This window comes from Hyaena hyaena, unplaced genomic scaffold, assembly GCF_003009895.1.
Source record: "Hyaena hyaena isolate Hyena2069 unplaced genomic scaffold, ASM300989v1 scaffold_263, whole genome shotgun sequence".
Classification (NCBI taxonomy): Eukaryota; Metazoa; Chordata; class Mammalia; order Carnivora; family Hyaenidae; genus Hyaena; species Hyaena hyaena.
In genome coordinates, this window is record NW_024080897.1 from 1620917 (window position 1) to 1645940 (window position 25024).

General features: G+C 37.9%; 1 protein-coding gene across 4 annotated transcripts in view; it reads right to left on the reverse strand.

Annotated features, from left to right (window-relative positions):
- UGGT2 (UDP-glucose glycoprotein glucosyltransferase 2) overlaps positions 1-25024 on the reverse strand; it is a 177380-nt gene that overhangs the window by 19181 nt on the left and 133175 nt on the right. For 3 of the 4 annotated variants that reach the window (XM_039245722.1, XM_039245721.1, XM_039245719.1), the window contains 10 exons: positions 23790-23973; positions 18613-18771; positions 18181-18266; positions 16196-16280; positions 10485-10570; positions 8726-8818; positions 7643-7727; positions 3360-3542; positions 1315-1475; positions 360-474 (listed from right to left, as the gene is read on the reverse strand). In XM_039245722.1, coding sequence (XP_039101653.1) covers positions 360-474; positions 1315-1475; positions 3360-3542; positions 7643-7727; positions 8726-8818; positions 10485-10570; positions 16196-16280; positions 18181-18266; positions 18613-18771; positions 23790-23973 — 1237 coding nt within the window. The remainder of the gene's footprint in view (positions 1-359; positions 475-1314; positions 1476-3359; positions 3543-7642; positions 7728-8725; positions 8819-10484; positions 10571-16195; positions 16281-18180; positions 18267-18612; positions 18772-23789; positions 23974-25024) is intronic. The other variant, XR_005530743.1, reaches the window with a different exon arrangement.

A 25024-nucleotide genomic window follows, 5' to 3' on the forward strand; every position in this document is an offset into this window, starting at 1 on the left:
AGGGGAGGGTCAGAGAGGGAGTCACAGACTGAAACAGGCTCCAGGCTCTGAGCTGGCAGTCAGCACAGAGCCCAACGCGGGGCTCGAACCCATGAACCGAGAGATCATGACCTAAGTGAAAGTCGGACGCTTAACCGACTAAGCCACCCAGGCGCCCCCCCCCTTTTTTTTTTTTTTAAACTGATCAGTTTTGAAAATGCTGAGCTGAAAGTGAAGAAAGTATACATAAGTCGAGACAGTCGAGACATCCAATACAGACTTGTAGGAAAGGGAGAGAGAGGCTGAAAACATAAGGTTTTACAGTTCACAAGCAGCCTGTGTCTGCACACTGAAAATGAGTCTATGAACATTTTACTTACCTGATCTAGGTTTGAAAGACTGTTTGGATCTTGACTGAGAGCTTGGTACTGGCCCCGGAGCCTGTCACCGGCTGCAATTCTCCTGAACTTCTTGAGATCCACGACATACAAGGCACTGCAAAGTGAACAGTCTCTGGTGGCCCATGTTGTTCATGTATTTTGACTTTGCCCCAGTGACTTTCTGCAGTAACGGGACTGACTTTAGATATCCCTGTGTCTAATAATAACAAATCCTTTCTTAAATTTTCTCCCAATGTATAAAACTGTTTCCAAGGGGTGTGAAGTTTCTTCCAATACTGTTAGGAGCCATATCCTCTTAGGGTCACCTCAGGTTTTTCCAAGATACCATGAAACCCATGGCTCCACAAAACAACATCTTTGAAGGCAGAAGGTTCGTTTTGTTATATGACAAACCAGTTTAGGTCTTCTGTGGTGGGTAGGAGCCTCTCACCTGAGTCCTATGTCTGGGGTTTAGCTCCTGGCTCAGTCATACACTAACAGCGTTAAGCCTGGGCAAGTTACGCGAATGCTGCACGCCTCTGTTTCCAAATCTACTAAATGGCGATGATAACAGTGTCTCAAAAGGTTGTCATGGAAATTTTATAAGTTAATGTATGTAAAGTCTTGGGATGCTTGGATAGCTCAGTTGGTTAAGCATCTGACTCTTGATTTCAGCTCACGGTTTGTGGGACTGAGCCCTATGTTGGGCTCTGCACCAACAGCAGAGAGCTTGCTAGGGATTCTTACTCTCTGTTAAAATAAATACATAAAGATTAAAAAAAAAGAGATGAGTCTATGTTTAAAAATATATATATGTATGTAAAGTCTCGTAAGAATGACCAGCATGTAATACACACTAATTAGTTGTCATAACTGTCTGATTTCTAAGAAAATGGAGTATTGAGATCCAGTAAGTTATTTGGTTACTAAAAATTAAGAGTATGGATTTTCTTACCTGATATGGTATTTCCTTCTTAAAAGATGTGATGCCCAGTATCCCTTTTTCCAGAAACGATACCCATCCATTTCAGTGCGGCTATCACAAAATGGGGTATACCCATAAGGCGCTCCCTCCAGATCGAAATCTCGGAGTTCTTTTAGGTCATGTCTTACAATCTAAATAATTAAAATAGTTTCTCTGATGAAGACTATAAAATAATATTATGTTATTATAATAAGCCCTTTTTATGTGAATCTCAAATCATCACCTGACTGCAGAAATAGAGAGAACTGTGTTTTCCTCACAGCTTTTTCTCCCCCCCAATGTTTATGTTTTTGAAAGACAGAGAGACAGAGACAGTGTGAGTGGGGGATAAGGGCAGAGGGCGAGGGAGACACAGAATCCAAAGCAGGCTACAGGCTCTGAGCTGTCACATAGAGCCCAACATCAGGCTTGAATTCACGAACCATGAGATCATGGCCCAAGCTGAAGTCAGATGCTTAACAGACTGAGCCACACAGGCGCCCCGCCTCACAGCTCTTTCAGGCAGTAGGGAGTTTACGAAGTTCCCTTTTCTCTTGTCCGTACAGATGAAAAGAACTGTAAAATGCATATGCCTAGTCTACAGGACAGTGATCTTACTCATTAGTAAGAATAGTCTGTTATGTCACCTTAAGATTTTTTTAAACCATATTTATTTTGGAAAGAAATCAAATATTTCACAAGTTCATTGCTCTTAGTTTGTCAGAGTATGGATTAATAATTCAAAATCATTTTTATGATAAATCTCCAGTATTCTATATTGGCAAATATTAGTCTGAATGATAAAGAAAAACCTCTTAATTGTCCTCAATGGCTTTAATGAAATAACATTAGTATGTTCCAGTTTTTAATAGACTCTAGCCTGATGGACAATGTTGCTGTGCAAGCTGGGGGAGGGTATGAGAAGTACATTTTATGTTAGACATGTTTTGAAACGCTTAGTTCATTACCCACATTTTCCGGTTTTCTTAGTTTTTAAGGAAAATGATTCATATTTATCAACTGGAAAATAATACAAAAACAGTAATATAGTTAACAATATAAGTAAATTCTTTTTTTGTTTTTAATGTTTTGTTTATTTTTGAGAGAGAGAGACAACATGAGCAGGGGAGGGTCAGAGAGGGAGACACAGAATCTGAAACATGCTCCAGGCTCTGAGCTATCAGCACAGAGCCCGCCGCGGGGCTTGAACCCACAAAACGTGAGATCATGACCTGAGCTGAAGTTGGATGCTTAACCGACTGAGCCACCCAGGCACCCCAATATAAGTAAATTCTAATATAGGTAAATTCTAATATAGGATTTGAAAATATACTTTTGTCCTCAATACTAATTTGTGTACTTAATTTATATAACTTTATTATTTACTCTTCTTAAAGATCCTGTGTATTCTTCAATTAATTTTTTCCCCATTAATGATTACAAAGGCATGCAATGCAAGAAGGAAAGGGTAAAAGTCCTAATTTTTGGATATATAAATTTTGAAAGCCAGGTACCATAATGGGTTTTGGGGGGACACATTTGGAACATTTTTCCTCTTAAGTGGAAGGTTGATGAGGATTTGGCTATTGGCTAAAGGCCCGAGAATCCTGTGGGAGGTACAAGCAAGAGAGGAGAGCTGTAATTGCCAACTTTTTCAGCAAGAAGAAATAGATAATCTTAAGCAAACAGCTCATATTCATAGGAACTCACACAACTACTTTTACTATGACTAATATCAGTATTTATTTTTAATTACCTAAATCAATAAACTTCTACTTCTGACAGAAAACTGCCATGTCCTAAATACTAAATGGTACTTCTTGTGATACATTTGATTTCCCCCTGAAATTCTGTCAGGCTTTTTTTTTTTTTTTTTTTAAAGATACTTTCCTTATATATCGCATTCATGTCTTACACATATATGTAGCAGGGCAACGAAGTCAATAATGAACACCAGCAATATGAATTGAGTCCCTATACTCAGAGAAGTGCAAAAATCGTTTAAGTAATACTGAAAACACAATTAATCTTATTACCTGGTCAGCATCAACAAAAATGATTTTGTCCACTGCTAGGGGAAAAAGGACATCGAGGAAAAGAATTTTGTAGCCCCAGATAATCCTCTGTTTTTCAGTCTGCTCATGAAGCCAGAGGGGCCACCTGTACTGCACGAGTTCGTACTGGAACCCATACTCCTCGGCCATGTGAGGAATCACCTCCTGAAAATGTACACGCACGAATCAAAGAATAGGTTCAAGGAGGAGAAAGTTGTTTTTGTTGTAGAGAAAAAATTAACATTTTAAAGCGCTTACTATAAATTATTACAAAATGGTAAAATATCTAAACTACTTCTACAACTTATACCTGTTAATGAGGAATAGGAAAATGCTGACAAATTTCAAAATACAAGTATATGTAAAACTATATAATCTAATGACATTAAAAAACAGGTATACCATATTAACTAACAAACTTATTAACTATGATAAATGTTCCCTTAGTTTTCACTACTACTGTTTGACTTAAGAAAGCCGGACTATACAAGGAAAAGCATGTGGATCCTGGAGCATCAACGCATCAAGCAGTTTATGTCAACATACTGGCTGGTCAGACAGTTACAACATGTGCGAAAAAAAAAACCACAAAATGAGCTGTAAATTGATGAATTAGGCTCTCATATGAGTTTCATGTTTGAGATTTATAACTAATTCAAGGATTAAAAATACAGGGTAGTCGCTGTGGGTGTGAATATTCGATATTTGATTCAGAGTCTTAGAGACTTACAGTATCTTACTCTGTTGAAACTAGAGCAGTTAATGAAATATACAGCTTGGCTAACTAAGTTTGGTTCATGAGCCCCACCTGAGAGGGATGGATGGTAAAGGGGTGGGGAAAGATGGGTTAGTACACAGAGAGTTTGCTTTTTGTGCCCAGTTCTCATGTGTAGCTAGCTGCTGCTTATATACTTAAATTTTCTCCTTGCTTTTCTAAGAACAATGTAGATTTAAATTATGTTCCTTTGTGTAAGCACTGGTTTTATCTATGAATTACAATGTTGTAATTATGGCACGAACAGTTGAGAATCAGTTTTGATTTCAAAATTAAAAAAATACGTATTAGGAGAAATTAGAAAAACTTTTTAATTCAGCAAATATGTATTAAAATTTTCATTGAGGGGCACCTGGGTGGCTCAGTCAGTTAGGCGATGGACGCTTGATCTCAGCTCAGTCTTGATCTCAGGATCATGAGTTCAAGCCCTGCACTGGGCTCCACCCTTAGTGAGCATGTGCTATGTGCCAGGCATTATTTTAGGCCCTAGGGATACAGATATGAACAAAACAGAAACAAATCATGGCCCTCATGAGGCTTCTATTTTAGAGGTGGTGGGTGGATGAAGACAGTGCTAGGAAAAAATAAAAAAGGGAAGGGAAGAAGAGTGAATAATCAGAAGCGACTGGAACTTCAGACTGTGTGGTCAAGAAAGGAATATTCCCTACGCAGGTACCATTCATCAAATGTTCGAAGGAAGAGAGGAAGTACATTTTGAAAGTTGGAAGGAAAGGATCTAGGGTCCTAGTAATTTCTGTTTCTATATCTAATTGCTGGTTACATAGGTGTTTTTATCTTTGTAAAAATTCATCAAACCTGCACACTTATGATTTGTCACACTGTAAATCGCTAAAAGCTTCAAAAAGAAACATTCTGAGGGAAAGGAACAATATTCCAAAGAGAAGGAAACTATTATTTCAGAGATGGTATTACCTTTGGCCATGTGGTAGAGCAAGACCTTTACACAGACACAGCACTAAGTTTCTACCGAATGGTCTATTTCCTGCTGAGAGAAAATTCTGACTGTATTGTCTCAGTTTATGTTGAATTAACCAATCCCCTTATGCAGTATTTGCCTAGTAAGATAACATCAAAAAGTTGGTAACAAACGAGTATGACTCGTTGTTTATATTAATGCATTTTTAAAAAATTTTTAATGTTTTATTTATTTCTGAGAGAGAGAGAGAGAGAGAGAACATGAGCAGGGGAGGGTCAGAGAGAGGGGGAGACACAGAATCTGAAACAGGCTCCAGGCTCTGAGCCAGCTGTCAGCACAGAGCCCGATGTGGGGCTCAAACCCACCATGAGATCATGACCTGAGCCAAAGTCGGATGCTTAACCGACTGAGCATTCTTTTTGTTTTATCTGCTGCGAAAGGCGCCCGGGAGGCGGCCCTCTGGTGGCCGCGGGACAGGCTGTTACAGGAGGGGTGAACACCTGGGCTCTGAGGGCCGCATGCTCCCGTCAGATCTGCGCTCTCTTCTCAGTTAGCTGTGGGATCTCAGGACAGTCTTGCTCAGGGAAAGGGGAGACCCTTTGCCCCTTTGCCCCGGGCTCCTGGGACGTAACCGTGTCCGGCCTCAGGCAACACCAAATGGCCTATGCCAACAACGCAGCTCTCCCGGGACTGTGGACCACAAGGTCTCAGCTGAACTTCCCGAGGGGCTGGAGGCAAGGTAAGCACCGTGGAGGCCACTGCCCTACAAACACCGTGGGCACCAAGTCTGAGGGAGCTTCCCTCGCTGGCAGTGCTCCATGTGCACGGTCACGTCTGTGCTGGGAGAAAAAGGCTCCGTCTGCCAAACGCACCGGGAGAGGACAACTGGAGGCCGTGGGTCTGGTCCGCCCTCGGCGTCCCTTTGCCTTGCTCATTTCAACCCGCACTGCTCTGCTGTAGTAAACTGTAACTGTGAGTGTAATGGTGTTTCTTTCTTTCTTTTTTTAAATTTGTAAAGTCCATTTATTTTTGATAGAGAGAGAGAGAGAGATGGAGTGTGAGTGGAAGAGGGGCAGAGAGAGGGAGACGCAGAATCCGTAGCAGGCTCCAGGCTCTGAGCTATCGGCACAGAGCCTGACACAGGGCTCAAACTCACAAACCAAGAGATGAGAACCATGGCTTGAGCCGAAGTTGGACATTCAGAGAGAGAGACAGAGTGTGTGCAAAAGTGGGGGAAGGGCAGAGAGAGAAGGAGAGAGAGAGAATCCCAAGCAAGCTTCACATTGTCAGTGCAGAGCCTGACACCGGGCTCGAACTCACGAACCATGAGATCATGACCTGAGCTGAAGCTGGCCGCTTAACAGACCGAGGCACCCAGGCGTCCCTACATTGGTGTTTCTTAGTTCTATGAGTCCTCCTCATTAATCCCTAAGATGAGCTTGGATACCTCCCCACTGTGCAGGCTGGTTATGTAATTTCTGAGTCTTGGTTTTCTGTGAATAGAACTTTATGAAGAACAACTAAAAAATGTAGGTAAATCATTCAGCAATGTGCCTCGCAGTACTAAGGAATAAAAACATAGCTGGCTATTTTTGTTTCTGCTTTTACCACTGGTGTTCAGGTTTAGAAAAAGAGAACTCCTCTGAGCTGCTACTGAATGAGACCCTCACGTGCATGAAATGTGATTAATCTGTAGTGAGAATAGGGAGACACGGGTGCACTTTGTAGCAGGAGTGTGAGGCAGAGTAAAGGGTAGCAGCTGTTGGCCATCTGAAGACTTCTCAGGACAAAAGCCTCACACTTCCGAATATAGTGCCCACACCACCACCACAGCAGTCACCGTGCTGCCGAAAGATAAGACAGCCTTATTATTCTTGGGGCCATCAACCTACTTCCTGTGGCACAGTTTTCATATTCTCTGGATACTACAGTTCCAGCCTGTCTTTGTAAAATTAGGACAGAATCTAATTCTTTTTATTGACAATCTGTACATACCTTTCACTGACAAGTTTTAATTATATTCATTATCAGAAAAACCACTAGTCCTTCTGATTTATTTATTTATTTTTTATCCAAGTGCTTCTGATTTAAAAAAAAATTTTTTTTTTCAATGTTTATTATCGAGAGACACAGAGAGACAAAGCATGAGCAAGGAAGGGGCAGACAGACAGAGAGACACAGAATCGGAAGCAGGCTCCAGGCTCTGAGCTGTCAGCACAGAGCCCGACGCGGGGCTTGAACCCATGAACCATGAGATCGTGACCTGAGCCGAAGTCAGATGCTTAACTGACTGAGCCACCCAGGCACCCCTAATCCTTCTGATTTTGAGTTTACTTAAAAATAAACCATCTCCTTCTGTCCTCTGAAACATTTCTTTAAATGAAAACAGCATAGCATTTTTCTTAAGCAAGATAAAACAATACGAAAATTTAAAAAATTAAAAATAATTTCAAAAGACCCATTCTGAAAATGTTATGTTAAACTTACGATGATATAAAGAATTTACTATTCAAACATTGAACAACTCTGTAATAAAAAGATTAATGTACTTACTTTAAATGTTGGTGAGAGATAATTTTTTAGAAACCAGAATTTCACAGGTGTTTTGGTGTTACGTAAAACAGAAAGCATCATAATTCTGTATAAAGGAACATTTAACCCAATAAGTTAACATTAAGAGAAGTTCATCCTGCTTTTCCTAAGACTTTTTACTTATATATAGGTAACAATTATCTAAAGGGATTAAGTTTTCACTATGAATTATGAGAAACAGACTGAAGTACCTTCACAAATTGTGGTTACTCATCAAATATCTAACGTGTAAGGATATATATATGTACACGCACACACACACACACTATACAGACTAAATTGATTACTTTTTGTTTGTTCCATTTGATTCTGAAATACTATTGCTTAGATGATTACACCCTAATCTCCACTCTATTACTTTGTCATTAATATCAGGTGTACAAAACTGGGAAAAGTGAATGATCTATATTCGTTAATTCACCGGACAGGTCACTTGCTCTGCTACGCTAGACCTCTGACTGGAGAAAATACAGATGTATCTAAAGTTCCATATTAAAATGTCAACACATATTCAAGTATTTTCGAGGGATTCTTTGATATCCTTCTATATGAAAAGTTAAAAACAACAGCCCCCCTTAGTAGTTTAGAATTTAGTTTTCCTCCTCTTATTCCCCCTCCACCTCCTTATAAAATAAGGTGTTTCCTCACAAAAGAAAGAGAAATTTACTATATATACTTTTTCTCACATATCGTTATAAAATATGTTCATTTCCTAGCCTGAAAGAACACTGATATTCCAAATCAGTTAAACTCGTGAAATTTCACTACATTTTAAAAATATACTTCTTTCATAATTTTAGGTTAAAAAGGAAAAAATCAAGGTGTAGAACAATATATACTTTGTTACACTTAAGTAAAAAAAAGTTAAAAAATGAAGAAGATATATTTGCTTATATATCTTAGGCAAGATACAAAAATAATAATATTGTTTCCTGTTGGAAGGAAACAGGTGGGATTTTTTTCACTGTACATTCTTTTATTCTTCTGAACTTCTGAAATTCTTTTTGAACCACTTTTCAAAGCATAGATAAAAAATATACCTACCTTAAAAAGCGTTCATATAAATGGCCAGAAGCAACTGAAAAAATGTTTAGAACGTCTGCTTCCTTTTTTTCTTTATGCAACCTTCTTGTGAAACTTGGAATAAAAAAGTAGTGATTGACAACTTCTTAATTTGCACTTGCAAACTTCACATACCTACATAACATGCTAAATTTAATATGCAGTAAAAATAGTAGAGCCTCTCAAAATAAGCTCCATTTTACACACAAAATTACTGAATCTTTTGTATTGGGGCATTCTTAATGTATAATTTTTTTCTTCAGGCTTAAAAATTTTATTAAAATTTTAATTTTTATACGCACAGATATTTAGAAAGACAAAAATATGGAAAAAAATTAAACTTACAATCACCACATATGTATTTTGCCAAATAGGAATTGTTATGATGGAGCATTTTTCAAATCTTTTATTATAATTTCTCAAATAAAAAAATACAGTTGATACTCCAATTAGGATGAAAATTCAGATAAAAGAGTGAAAGCATTATAACACACACAATCCTTCTGTGTCTGGAGGAGTTTCCATCCTGAACATGTTCTTTCTCCCTTCATACACAGCAGTATTTTTTTTTGGTACCCTTTCTGTACAGCAAGTGGCTGTGCTATTGTACAACTATATATATACATATATATATGAATATGATGCCCGGCTTGAACCCATGAACAGTGAGATCATGACCTGAGCCAAAGCCGGACACTCAACCAACTGAGCCACCCAGGCGCCCCCAACGTTTCTATTTCTTACCCTTGATAAAAATGATCGGTGGTTTTCCCTCATGAGTCAAATGAAGCTCAGATCTCTAAAACTGGCTTTGAAAGTTCTCTACAATGTGGATCTACAGCAGATGGCTTTGTTTTTGCCCACCCACTGTCCTGTATGCTTCTAGTAACGATCGCCTAGTATTTTGGGGTGGGGGGCATTCCTCCAATTTCCTTCTGTGAGTCCACGACAGGCCTGCTCACCAGCTCTGGAGGTGGGCGCAGGAACCAAGCGTGGTTACAGTCACAGCGACCAGTTGGGTCTGGGACAAATGGCTAACAACTAAGACTAATGAGCCAGCCCTGGAACTTTCGCTGGTCCTATATGGAAAGAAGCAGTCTCTTCCCATGAGAGACAGCAAACTTTTCCTTGTAAAAGTTTATCTGAAAATGAGGGAGGCACAGAGAACAGAACGAAGACATTGAGAAAGAGTTCCTAGACCACATCAGTGGAATGCACGAAGCCAGCTCTCCTCCTGGACTCTCTACATGTGGGCCGATACACTCCTGTTTTGATTAGTAGTTATTAATATTGTTAATATTGATTCCTGTTTGATTAGGCCTCAACCTAATTTATAGATTCCCTATTATATTTAGTGCCCCAGGGTTCCAGCTAAAGCTGGGCTATTTTCTGTTCCTTGATGAACATACTCAATCTCTTTGACTTCATATAACCAGGTACCTTCTATCTCCAATTTCTGAAATCCTGTCCACATTTTAGAGCATGTCTTAGCCAACGAGTATGTCCTGAAGTTCCTCCTAACTAGATAAAGCCCTTTTCTCCCGTGGTTTGCAGGGCACTTTATTTTCAGCTGTTTTACAGCTCGTTTCCCATTCCGTTTTATTAACACTTACATACTGATCTTATCCCACAAGAGGAGAGGATCTGCATTTTACTTAGATGTTTACCATCTGCAGGCCTTCCACATACTAGATTCCTGATGGAGCTATCATTATACGTTAAAATATTCACTGGTAATTACCTTTTAATGGAATCCCACATGCCTTTTTTCTTTTCATCTTCATCGGTAAGGAGATCTTCCTTAATTTTGTCTGGCTTTTTTTGCACCTAGATAGCACAGTAAAGAAAAAAAATCTTAGAATTGTGCAGCTTTAAGTATCATGCAACATGGTTAGAAAGTGCAAGGTGACCGCTGTAAATCTAAGACAGTTGCAGTGACAGTCAGGGAAGATCCTAACACATTCCACACACAACCTGGTTTCAATGATCAGTTCAATCTCATTGTTATCTCTTTCGGTGGTTACCTCCATTCTGTTAAATAATGTGCTTATACTTGTATTTACTGATTTTTCAACTTCAGGCTTTATCTACTAGCATATCTGGAATCACAGGGTTTAGGCATTTTTCATTCTTTGCGATGACAGACAAGTAGCTCTCTTCTATGGCTCTTTCTCTTTGTCTGGAAGTTTTGGGAGTAATATCATTACCATTAGTTCTTCTATCGAGTATCTTTGTAGCTTCAAATAATACTTAAATGTGTATTTTTTGTTCCAATGACTTCAGGTTTCTCTTGTATGTAATATAAGAATACTAATAGTATTTCTATCTTTTCTCTCCACTTCCCATCTTACATTAGCTGAACTTTTACTTTAGCATTGTATGAGGGTAGATACTATCTACATTTATGCTGATAAACATAATTATATCTTCTGCACTTTACTACATTTATTTTACAACTTGAAAATGAGCAAATAGTGCTTTTGTGACGAAGTGAGTGTTATTCACTGCAGAGCCTGCCAGGCTACCACAGCTCAATTTCCTCAGTGCAGTTACAGTAACCAGACCACTGTGTCTCCCACCGGGCACTCCTGATATTTCAAATGGATTCTGTTTTCTTACATTCCACCAACAGATAAACATTTGTTCTTGGAATTTTATTGCATTTAGTTTTTCTTGTAGTGAGATATGTTTCTTCTTTCCCACATACCTAAGTATCTTCCAGTTTTATTATTCATGTTAATTGCCTGGAATTCCTGTCTTCTTGAAAACATTTTTCCTGGAGTTCAATAATTAACTGCCTATTTCTTGCAAGGATTTCTCTGCATTGTTTTTCAGATTAATGTCACCATTTCTTGACGTACTTATCTTCCTCTTTCTCGGTCTTCATCTTCATTGTGCTGGCAAACATCTTCAAGAAGGGGGGTGAAAAAATTTTTCTAAATCTTCACTCTTCAGAAAATCACTGACTTTATGTTTAAGAATTTGGCTAAAGAATCCTAGCTTCAAAATAATTTTCCTTAAAATACTAAAGGCTTTGTTTTGCTGTCTTCTAACATTCATTTTAAAAATGAAAAGTCTGATGCCAGGGTTAGTGTCATTCTATGGCTCTGACCTGCCTTTTCTCCCTGTTAGTTATTAGGGTCTCTAGTGGGCCACTTTCGCTTGTAACTTGTGGACCCTTTTGACATAAACATTATTCTCTCACCTTCTCTGAAATACCTTCCCTCTTCCATTTTTTAAAAAAGATTTTGAAGGAATCTCTACAGCCAACATGGAGCTGAAACTTACAACCCCGAGATCAGGAGTTGCGTGCTCCACCGAGCGAGCGAGCGAGCGAGTGAGCGAGGAAGCCAGTTAGTGATTCCCCACCACCCCTCGCCATTGTCTATTCTTTCTCTGTGGAATTACTATTCATGGGCTGCAGAATTCATGGGCTGATCCAACGTTGTTTACCTTTTCTATCTTTTTATAGAATTCTGAGATGGATGGTGACAAGATAAAACTGTGTTATTAAAAACAACAACGGAAGGACCGAGGTGGGTGGGCTGCAGAAGGTCTGACTCAGGTAGGGCAGGATTACTACGTCAAAGATTTGATGGTTATGGTGAAAGAGTTCAACGTGCTCTGTGTTACAGACCAAGAAGCCAAATTAGAACCAACAGGCAGAGTGCAAAAATTCAGCTCAAGAGAACCAAAGCAGCTTTTCAATGGTCAAAACAGCTCAAACATGGAACTCTCCTCTCGTCCCCAAGCCTGGCAGAAACGGCATTTCTCTCATGTTTGCGGGGCTAGGATAAAACTTCCTGGAATGCTGGTTCTGCAGGGTTTGGATTGAGTTAGTATCTTAAGTAACTCGTCTGGGTTTTGTGGGGTTTTTCTCCTGAAATGACCAGAAGGAAATGTATTCAAGGAGACACTGTGTTACTATTGAGAAAGAAAATCAAGGTCAATACAGGAGGAAGAGAATCAAAGATGAATGTGAGCAACATGTATAACTGATCACAGGATAAAGAGCAGAGGTGATAGGTATAGGTTGTGATGTGGGAGGCAAGGCAAAATTTGGTGATACAGTAGTTTAGAATCCAGGCAGTATCTAAAGTGTGAGGTGTGAGGTTTGGCAGCCGGTTGTTATTGGATCTTAGAAATTACAACCGTATTGTACTTCCTTGTGATCTTTGGGAATTAATTTCTACTCTACTGCATTGTAGATAGAGGATTTACCCTGTACGATTTCATTCTTCTGAAATTTGTTGGCACTTGCTTTTCAACTTAATGTAAAGTTAATTTTTATCAACATTTTATGTGTATTGAAAAATTATTCATTTGGTGTTATTGGGTATTGTGTTCTATATGTGTCTTGTGTCTAGGTCAAAATGGATAATCTTTTCAAATTTCCTCCATCTCTTGATATTTTGGTTATTGTATCAGGTACTGAGAGATGGGTGTTAAAAATAATCCCAGTATGATAGAGAACTGTAATTTCTCTAATTCTTTTTCTGCCTTATATATATAAAATGACCTTCTTTATCTTTAGTAATGTTATTTGTCTTATTGTCTAATATCTCTGGTATTAGTATAGCTACGCCAATTTTCTTTAGCTTAGTATTGGCCTAAAATACTTTTGCTACTCTTGTATTTTATTTTCATCTTTATCTTAAAGTTGTATTCTTAGGTATGAGGCGTACTTTCTACAAACAACATATGGTTGTAATAAAAAAAAATCCAATATGACCACCTTTATCATTCAATTGAAACACTTAGTCCATTTACATTTAACGTTATTGGGTTAAATTCTAACTTATTATTTTGTGCTTCCTCCACATCCCATATACTCTGCTTTATTTATTCTCTTTTCTTAGTCCAGTTATATTATTTCATTCCATTTTTTCTTTTTATTATGACATTATGCCTGTTTCTATTCTTTTAGTGGTTATCTCAGAAATTAAATTCATATTTGCCTGAAAGTCTAAAAGTAATCACTACCCTTGCTCTGATCAGTATAAGAATTTTATATGTTATTGAAAAGAACCCTACTTATCTTATGGCTTAAATGCAATTATTTTATTTAAAAAATTTTTAATGTTTTTATTTATTTATAGAAAATTTTTTAATGTATATTTAATTCTGAGAAAGAGAGAGACAGAGCAAGAACAGGGGAGGGAGGCAGGGAGGGGGAGACACAGAATTGGAAGCAGACTCCAGGTTCTGAGCTGTCAGCACAAAGCCCTACGTGGGACTTGAACTCTTGAACTGCGAGATCATGACCTGAGCTGAAGTCAGATGCTTAACCGACTGAGCTTAACTGTGATTATTATTTTTAAATTCTGTATATTAAAAACATCCTTCTGAGACATTACTTTTGTTTTATATAGTCACTGTTCATAGAATTATCCACATAATTTATTATTCTCTACTGTCTTCAATCTTTTAGAACTCAAATGTCCCATTAGAGATTTTTTTTTTTTTGCCTGAAGTAACTCTTTCAGAACTTTCTTTAGTGTGAGTGTGCTGGTGGCAAATTCAGTTTTTTCCATTTGTCTGAAAATACTATGTTTTATGTTTCCTCTTGAAAGATATCTTTTAAGGTAAATTATTCTAGACTGGCAGTCCTTTTTTCACTCACTGCTTTTAAATATCACTCCCGTATCTTCTGGCTTTCATACTGCCGAGAAATCAATGGTCAGACTACCTATAGCTCTTTGAAGGTAATTTTATTTTTTTCATCTGGTTTCTCTCAAGATTTCTATTTTCTGCAGTTTTATCAATAAGAGCATAGGTATGAATTTTCTTTAATTACCTTGCTTGGCAGTCACTGAACTTTTTAAATATGTAAATTGCTAACTTCCATCAGTTCATGAAAATTCTCAGCCATTAATGCTTCAAATATTACATGTACTTTTTTTTTTTTTTTTTTTTTAATGTGAGTATAGTTGACACACAATGTTACACTTACCTCATTCTTTCATCACTGTCTGGAGTCCCATTTAAAATGATTCTAATTATTTAATACTCATAAAGCACTTTACAAAATGAACCATCTTATCCTTGTAACAGACATGTAAGGCATTATTAACCCCAATTTATAGATGAGGAAAATGAAACAAAAAGGCTAAGGAATCTGTCTAAGGTCACACAGCTGGTGAATGGTAGAGCCAGGTTCAATATGATCCTGGTCTCTCAAATTTCTCTCTCTATTCTCTATGTCTTTTATGCTCTCTGCTGTACTATTTTCTTTTTAAATGTCTCTGTTACATTTGGAATATCTTCTGGTCCTCCAACTCACTAATTCTCTCTTTAGACACGTAAAAGTCATCCACCAAATTCTTAATTTTGGTTCTAATATCACTCAGTTTTAAAGGTTCTACTTCTAAAGAAAAATCAGATATGGACTTTTTTAGAGTTTTTTTGTTCCCTGCAATTGTTTTCAAGTTTGTCTTTTATTTCTTTAAACACTGTAAGCACAGTTGTTTCAGAATCTGTGTCAATAATTCTAATACAGACAGTGTTTATGTGCCTGCTTTCTGTTTGTTTCTGCTGGTTTTCTCTATGTATCTGGAGACAGTCATCTTATTCTAGAGACACGTAGGTGTTTCTGCCGAATGTCTGTACAACCTCAGTCATTTGGAACTAGTTTAGTGCAAATCCAAGGCTCAGGGTTCCCTGGACTACTTGCATGATACAAATTTGGGCTAAAAGACTGTGCAGAATAATTTGCTAGGGTTCATCCTTACCCTGAAGCTACAGCCAGCTTACTGTAGAGAGGGTCTTCTAACAGATCACCCACTTTACATGGGCCCAGGTTTTTACTTTCTGTCCCCATCACCCTGCAAATCATATCAAAATGATAGTTCAGGTGCACCAGGAGGGACAAATGCTCTCAGGACTACAGACGCTTCTGTGCTTGCTTACTTCACAAGGTTCTTATTTTCTCTATAATTCTGGTTTTGTATTTCCCTGTTATTCTTATTATTTTGGTACTGTCAGCTCCCCATTGCTTTTAAGATGTTTCAAAAACATTTACCCAACATTTTTACTGGTTTTAAGTAGGTAAGTTGGTTCAAAGAAATAAACCTGCCATCATTAAAAACTATTTTTTGCTCTCTCTCTTTTTTTTTTTGTAAACGAAAGAAACATCACTTTTTCTTTCAAAGCTAACTTTCCAATCTGTGCTCCTGGTCTCATCTCTAGAGCCTAATTTGTAACACTATTTGGCTATGGATACAGCAGATCAAACAGACACATCCTGACTTAGAAAAAGTCCTTTTCTTCTATCTTCAAGCTCTCTGCCTTTCCTTCATGAACTTAACCCTCTTCTTCCTTTCATGCCAGAGTTCCAATATGACATTTTAGGTAGTAAAATTATAAAATTAGTTGAAAAATAATCAATTAAGGACAAAAAAAGAATTCTTAGTACTAAGAACAAAACCCATTAAAAGCTTCTGCCTCACACACTTGCACTTCCAGTATTTTGCTCTTGAAGCTGTTTATCACCACAATGACATCTCCCAGGTCTGGTTGAGAGTCAGTTCCTTCGTGCCTAAAAGCAGAAAAACATGTAAATGTCTATAATCAACTCAAGAAAAGACATGCAATTATGATGGTATAAATAACAGGATAAATTCATTTTGCAGTAAACACAAGTATAATATCACTGTGTGTGTGTATATATATATTTTATATATATAGTCAATAAGATGTGTTACGACACACAATTTTCAAAATTATCCAATTTTAACTTGATACAAATTAAAATTGTACAAAAGTAACTCACTATATTCGATACTGCCTAGTCACTGAGCAAGCTCAAATTATTGCTGATCTTTGCCACAGAACACCAAGATTATCACTAAAGTCAAATCTTTCAGATGTTCTTGATACATTGTGATGATAGTTAAAATATGAAGTGTTTCTGAGACTTTAAAATAAGTTGTTATATATCGTAATTGAAGGAATTCTACACCATCCAACAACTTTTCACTATCTACCAGCTATTTTAGCAAAATATTAGCAAAATCTGAAGTATTAGTAAACCCACAAGACTGAAGATGTGTCTATTATGCTCATCTGCATGACTTGAACGTGTTTTATATTAGACATAATGTATTTCATTGTCCAATTTTCAAAACTGCATGAACAAATCAAGTACGACAGCTGTGAATAATATTTTTTGGTATCATTCTATGTACAGAAAAATGCTGTTGAAAACATTTACAATAAAGCAACAAACCTGAATTATGTCAATGAGGGAAGGCAATCAGATGTCAAATTGAGTTTAGTCGGATTTATAACACACCCCTGAACATTTTCCCTGAAATGAACATCTGAAGGGTTACACGGGTGGGCTGACACATGCCTCTGACTCCCCTTTTCTCCCAGTTCCCCAGCTGAGGTGGCAAAACCAAAGTAGAAGGCACAACCATGCCCAACAATCCACCAGGAAATGAAAAGGGTTCCAATTTTTGTACTAGTAATGTCAAATTTCTTAAAATGTTCAAGAGTTTTCAGTCATAGATGTTGCTCATGGGCATCAGCAACTTTAGCCATTGAATCCACTGTCCATCAGGAGCAGGGCAGAGCCAGGTCGCAGACACCACGGCTAGACGCACACAAGAACTAAAGCAAACTCCCTCCATCCAACCAGATGGTAGAGGTCAAAGTGATGAAGACTCACCCTGTTTCAGGCATTACCTCAAGCACCTTAGAGATGGTAACTCATCTGATCTGTACACTCATCCTTTGAGGAGGGTACAGTGATTCTCCTAGACCCAAACGGTCCAGGTAGTCGGGATGTTCACCACTGCACTATTCAATCTTTGTAAGAAATGCTAGGCAGCTAAAAATCACTGGATACATAAGGACAGTCAGCAGCTTAAACGAAAGGAACAAGCTAAGCGAACAGTCAGAGGACACGGACTTCACTGAGAAAGAGTTAATGCAGGAAAAAGAGGAGCACTCAAATAATTTACATTCTCCATGAGATTTGGAAGAATACTGCATCTCAGTAAAAGCCATTTACTGCAAAATGAAAGGATTCACTATATGTCAAGAAGCATAACTTTTTTTTTAAAATATTTTTATTTCTAGGAGAGAGAGAGACAGCGTGAGCAGGGGAGGGTCAGAGAGAGAGGGAGATACAGACTCTGCAATAGGCTCCAGGCTCTGAGCTGGCAGTCAGCACAGAGCTCGACGCGGGGCTCGAACCCACGAACCACGAGATCATGACCCAAGCGAAAGTCAGATGCTTAACCGACTAAGCCACCCAGGTGCCCCATAACTTTTTTTTAAAAAAAAGACACATACTTATTTTTCTGGGAATCCTAAATATAAATATAATGTAATTTTTTTGTAGAGGAAAAATAAATCACCCTCTCATTTCTTATCCAAAACATCAAAAACTTACTTACACATAAAAATTTAAAATGGTTTCTATAACTCACCCTACTATTTGATAAATATCTTCAGATTTTCCTTGGCGTAATTTCAGTATCCAAGAACCTGGGTTTGCTTTTAATTGAAAATATCCCTTTTAGGATGAGAAAAATATGATCACAGTTATAGGACTAAAAGCATCCAATTGTTCAAAAAAGACTGTACATGAATCATTCAGGGAAGTGTTTACTAACTGGAGTGGATGAATTACATAAATGAATTCCAAAAAGAAGATTTTGCAATAGCCTGAATAACACATCCTAAAAGTATGATTCCCTTCATTTCTGTCTTATTTAATTACTTTAAGGATCAATTTTGTTTTCTGGGAGCTTTTCAGCAACAGCAAGATAAAAGCTATTTCATCTTATTATTATGAAACTTTGAGGATTTCCCCCAAGCATGTAATTAAATACAATCAATTAAGTACTTAAAATACTTACGAGATTGGCCATCACTATTGTATCAACCACAACAGGTTTACTTTTCGTGCCCAGAGTAAACTGCAGACCCCGAGGAGGCTGCTCTGTCATTGTATCAAAGCAGTGTCCTTCAAGTAGTAGATATTCTAGCTCATATTCTGCAGTGACAGTTCTCTCAATCTATGGGGAAAACAGGTCATTGTTTCTGGTGTTAGTAATTCTCTTAATATAAATTTTGTAATAAATAAATGTAATTAATATCAGTCAATGTTTGTGGAGGCAACTTCAAGTCTCTCATACGAATAACTTAATGGTTGAATCAATTTCTTCAAGACCAAAACTCACAATGAGTTTTTTTTTTTCTCCTTTCCCATGACATCAGCTTTACTCCAACCTCATGATATATGCACCAGTATCATGAGCAGGACAGATGTCATCAGGTTGGAGTATTCAAAGATCTCTTCAAGAGAGAGCAAGGCGGGAAACTCCTTAAGGAAACTGCTTCATAGGCGGTTGCTCTTGAGCTCCAGATCTGGCAATGAAGCCAACTCACCGTCAGCCATCACCTTTCTTGTAATGTACACTTGATCTTAGCCAAAAGGCCGAGAAGCGATCACCTTTCTTGTAATGTAAAAAGTTAATGTTTCATTGTTTGGCACTCCCAATAATATATGCTCATCAAAAAATTTAGCAAATAAAAAAATATGGAAAGGAATAAAAACAGAAATTACCTACAGATTAAATATTCATTACATATCAACACACTGATTGTTCTTTTCTGTAATTTTTTTTCTAAGAAAGTATAACCAGCTGTTTCATTAAATACAGTTTCCTATGAACACATCCCTATCTCTACACATCTCTTTTTAAAAATCCAGTACTTTTTCCAGATTTCTCTCTATTGCAATTGTATTTTAGGGATAACACATTTTCTCTACCTGATATGAAAACTATAAGCAAACACGAGAATGAATCAAATGGTGACTTTTATATAGTTAGGTAATTTTGTTGAGCAGATGAAACAGTAATGCTCACCATAGTATATCATTTTATTTGGCTATGAGTTTTTGACACTATTTTTTGCTGTGTTTAGGATATAAAGTATTTAAAAATATTCTCTACTGGATGGCTGCTTTTCCTCACAATCACCACAGAAATAATTATTACAATACTTGTGTGCAGCATTTCTCTTGGAGTCCAGTTCTGAAAATCAAGAAATAAGTACCTTCTTTGACAACAGTACGTGTTTCAACGTGAGCTGGGTTCTGAAATACTTGAACTACCACCAGTCTAGTAATAAGCTTCACCTACATCACGGATGAGTGGCCCCAATCCCGACAGCACCATGCGTGCACGGGACCCTTCACAGGAGACAGTCTTCATAGGAGGGCAGAATATTGAAACCAGAGCAAAATTACAGAACTTCTCTTTACAGACAAGGGAACTATACCTCACAGTGGTCATGGAGCTTAAATATTTTTCTTTAGGAGTTAGATATTAGGGCAGAGTCCAAATACAAATCAGTTTGGGACCAATAATACCGTTATTGTATAATATCCTGATGTGAGACTTTCTCTTGTCCTTACAGATTTGGATAGCAGACATCCATTCTGTGGATTTCCTCAAACCACAACATCAAAAATAGCCAATCCGTTCTCTCAAAGAGTTCTTTCTAGTGAATATTTTAAGTTTATTTTAAATAATTTCATAAAGTAATTTAAGTTAATTTAGTTCCTATTATCAAGGTTTATTTTTAGCAAGGACAGGAGTTTGTGGTCTCTTGCGATGTTTGCATTTCCCTGTGTATTCACTCATCTGTTCTAAATGTTAACTTATTGATATGAGACATGAATTTAATACCTTTCAAATATAACGCTGGGTGCAATATTAATATTTCTAAGTACAAGTGTTTATTGTATTGTTCTGTGGCTAAATAGTAGGGAAGTTAGCTCCTTCTTTTAAAAAAAATTGTAAGTTTAATTATAAAGATAATCATTTGGATTTATTAATAATTATCTATGGTAGTAAAATAGGAATTCTTTAACAATGACACAGGCAATGGACATCTAAACTACAGCTGACCCTTCTTGTTACCATGAGCACTGGGTATTACATGTAAGTGATGAATCACTGAGTTCAACTCCTGAAACTAAAATTACACTATATGTTAACTAACTAGAATTTAAGTAAAAATTTGGAAAAAAACAAATAAATTGCAGCTGGCCCTGGAACAACATGGGTTTGAACTGTGCAGGTCACTTACATATGGATTCTGTTTTTTATAAATACAGTTCAGTACTAGAAAAGTATGTCCTCTTCTTTTTAATGTTCTTAATCACATTTCTTTTTTTCAGCTTACTTGGGTGTTGTGTGTAAGTGATGAATCACTAAATTCTATTCCTGAAATCATTACTACACTATATGTTAACAAACCTGGATTCAAATTTAAAAAAAAATTATATTCATGTTTTTAAAAACCGGACAATCGCATTAAAGATAAATACTGAAACAAAATTTCCCCTTAAAACAAAAAAAAGAATTTTAAAAATTGGTAATTTTTAAGAGTACAATATATATGATATATAAAAATATGTGTTGATTGCTTATGTGATCAGTAAGGCTTCTCATCAACAGTAGGCTATTAGTTAAGTTCTGGGTAGGAGTCAAAAGTTACATGCAGATTTTTCAGCTGTGGGAGAGGGTGCGGGGGGGTGGGGGGGTTCCAGTGCTACTGACCTCCATGTTGTTCAAGGCTCAACCATGCTGTTTCAGAGGCAGCTAATACATTGTTCTGTGAAGTCCTTTTTAGCACAGCCACCTCGTGCCACCGTCCTTCAGCAATCTTTCATTCCTCACTTTTGCTCTACTGGGTACACATCCAGTAGAGTTTCAGGTGTGTTGCTATCTTTCAGATACAGGCTGTGATTTAATATAACTGAGGAATCTTTGGACACAGTTCTACTAACGAGCTCTGGGGAGAATCACCTCTAAACTCCAGGGAAGAGGGACTGTCTCACTTGAAGCTTCCCTACAACCACTTCTGTCACCTCTGATTATGACATTAATACTGGTTGTGCCATGAACATGGACCAATGCCCTGGTGAGGGACAGTTTTACTCCATCAAATGTTTTTAGGTGTCTATGTAACGTCTGGGGGTTAGACGTGACAAGCACTTGCATGAGCCAGTGCGCGGGACAAATCTCTCACTATTTGCCTCATTTCTGCCAGTGCGCACTTTCCTGTCTACCTGCAACTCCCTCTCTCTGCTCCATCAAGTGTCTCTACTTTGTGATTTCAGATTCTTCCAGGACTGCTGCGGGTCATATTCTAAGAGTGTACAGAACATAGAGGGAGAGAAGACACTCACAAGGAGTTAACTTTCATAGGTGTGAGAATTTGTAATTTCCTTCTGTTAATTCATATAATCTATAGAGACAGAAAAACTGTTTCTCTATATTTTAGTGTTCTAAAATAAATATAACTACTTGTTCATTTAAATAGCTTCTAGGGGTATCTGGCTGGCTTAGTGGACTTTGCAACTCTTGATCTCCAAGTTGTGGGTTCAAGCCCCATGATGGGTATAGAGATTACTTAAAAAGAAGATGTATACAAGTATATATATATATATATCATATATATATAATATATATATTATATAAATTATACATATATATTAATAGTTTCTAAAAAGACACCACTATATCTGCTATTCACAACAATGTGTAGTTAATCTCCATTAAATGTTTAATGGCTGCTGAACGTTTTACCACAGACTCAATTTAAAACTTTTTTTAAATTTAAGTCTTTTCTAAGCTGTGTTAATTCTCCCAGCACAAACTTCTTAGCATTTTGGATGGAATTTGTAAATTTATTTTATTGGTATATGTCACTGAACTCTCTTAATGGAGAAACCAGTAGATCCTTTAAGAGAGCTGGCTGATCACAGAGAAAACAGGATTGTTTTTTTTACTTTTTGCCAAACTCCTTTCTGGATTTTCTCTCCTGGATTTCGTTATTTTGCTGCTTTTCTATTTTTCCCTGAGATTTGAAAGCACTGATTTCTGGTGACGGCTGTGGCGGACTTTTAGGTCTGCCCTCTCTGGACGGCTGAGGCTGGTGGCAGTGGGTGTGTTCCCCGCAAGTGATGGGAAACCACGAAATCTACTCACGAGTGGATCAGAAGAAGCCTGCCTAGAAGGAAAGTCTTTAGACAAAGGTAATGCATGAGAAACAAATATGATGAATGATCTTAACCTACCTATCCACGTAAAATGTTCACGCCTAGGTCAAAGCAGTAAGAAGCTTTCATGCTCAGAGCTGGAAAACAGGTCAGGGCTGTGCAGAACCAAAGTAAGAAGGGAAGACACTAAGAAGAAGGGTTATGCTCCCTTCTCTGGATGCCTATTCTCTAGGTAAGCTCTTCTAAAATGCTTCTGTTTTTAGGACCATTTTTGGGTGCTTCGGGGATATCCAAGAATTTTGCCACTGGTCCAGTAATGTCTTTAGCCACTAACATCAGTTCTGGTTTCTGAGTCCAATTTTTTTGAAAGACTCAGTGTATTTTAAAACAGTCTCCTCCCCTTTTTCGGGCCCTGGACTGAATTCCAGGACTGAATGCCCAGTAAGTGGGCAAGAGAAGGCTGGACATTTCCTGGAGAAGGATCACAGGGTGGGGGTGCAGAGGGTGAGGCCAGAGGGCGGGCAGAGGTAGGGAAGGGAGCGTAGGGGTGGGTGGGAAGCAGTGCAGCTTTGAGAGCGCCCTGTTCCCTGCTTTCTACCCGAATCTTGTTCGGGCTGCCTTCTCCAGCCATGGGCTGTGAGACAAAACAGAGTTTTAGCTAAAACTGTTCCTTTCAGAGTTAAAAACAAAACCTGAGGGGCAAAATAAGTATTAAACGGTGTTGTCTTACGTCATCCATCTACATATTTTTACGTTGGCCATCTTAGCACCTGTGAATCAGGGGTCTAAAGTAACAAAGAAGGTAAGAGCATCCAGGAACCTGGAAAACTAGAGAAGCTGAATTTGGAAAGTAAGGAAACTAAAAAATCAAAGGAAAGACTGGATCAAGGCCTAGAACCATAACGAAGAAAATTCTGGGAGCAGCCATGGCATGATCACTCACTTCTGACGGTTACAGTGGCTGATAAGAATGTACCCTATTCCTCTTATCTTATATAACTTTACATGACAACTTACATCCTTGAGGTGAATATTATCAAGGTCACAGTTGCTGTGTACTGTTTCAACCAACCAGCCTTCAGGAGTAATCATGTTGAGGGTTAGAAGGGGCGCTTCAGGGATATCCAAGAATTTTGCCACTGGTCCAGTAATGTCATTACCCACTAACATCAGTTCTGGCTCCAGAACAAAACGATAGAAGCTGTCAATAGAGCATAAATAAGAATACATACTATGACCAAAATTGAGATTTCTTCTAAAACATTTAAAAACTGAAAATCACTTACCAATATGACCAAAAAGTCTCAAAAAGACTGAAACACACTGTAACTGCAAAAGAGTTAATCCTTGTAAATGGTAGACAGTTTGTTTAAACTATCCTCTATTCCAAGATTGTAGATATCATATATCCTTGTTAATTATTTCTTAATGAACATGATTAGAATGCTTTTCAGCATAACCTGACTTATGTGGGTTCTAGTAGCTTATGATCTATCTTTGCTCACTGATCCTTCTTCAGATTTGACCATTTGTCAGCCATTTTATTAGATGTTGGCACCACTAATCATATGAAGAGAAATGATAGCCAGAAAGCAAATAAAATTCAAGCTAAAATTCTGATGACAGTTCAATTAAAAAGAAATAGGATTGGGGCACACCTGGGTGGCTTGGTCAGTTAAATGTCTGACTCTTGATTTCAGCTCAGGTATGATCCTAGGGTTGTGGGATCAAGCCCTGCGTTGGGCTTCACACCGAGCATGGAGCCTGCTTATGATCCTTTCTCTGCCCCTCCCCCAGGCCTGACTGGGAAAGAAGCCATGCACTCCCTCCTCAAGGGCCACTGGATTAAGGACTGCCGCTGGTTACTAGTGGCTGGCTGGCGACTGCTCCCAGTTCCCGGGCACAAGGGCCTCTTCAGCATGCTTGGTCAGAGAAACACAAGAGAGCAAGAGACAGAGAATGCCAGCAAGACAAAAGTCACAATCTTTCATAACCTAGCCACCCAAGAGATATTCCATTATTTTTGCTATGTTCTTTCTATTAGAAGCAAATCACTAGGTGCAGCCTGGACTCAAGGAGAATCTACAGAGTAGGAATCCAAGGAAGAAGAAGGAAGAAGGCAGAAGAAAATGTACAAAACAAATACTGGGTACTGTCCAATGTGGCAGAAATGTCATAGAACAAGAAGTATCGCAAGAAGCTGCCAAAAGCAATTTCTTTGTGACTTAGTAAAAACAACCCAGCAGCAAAGA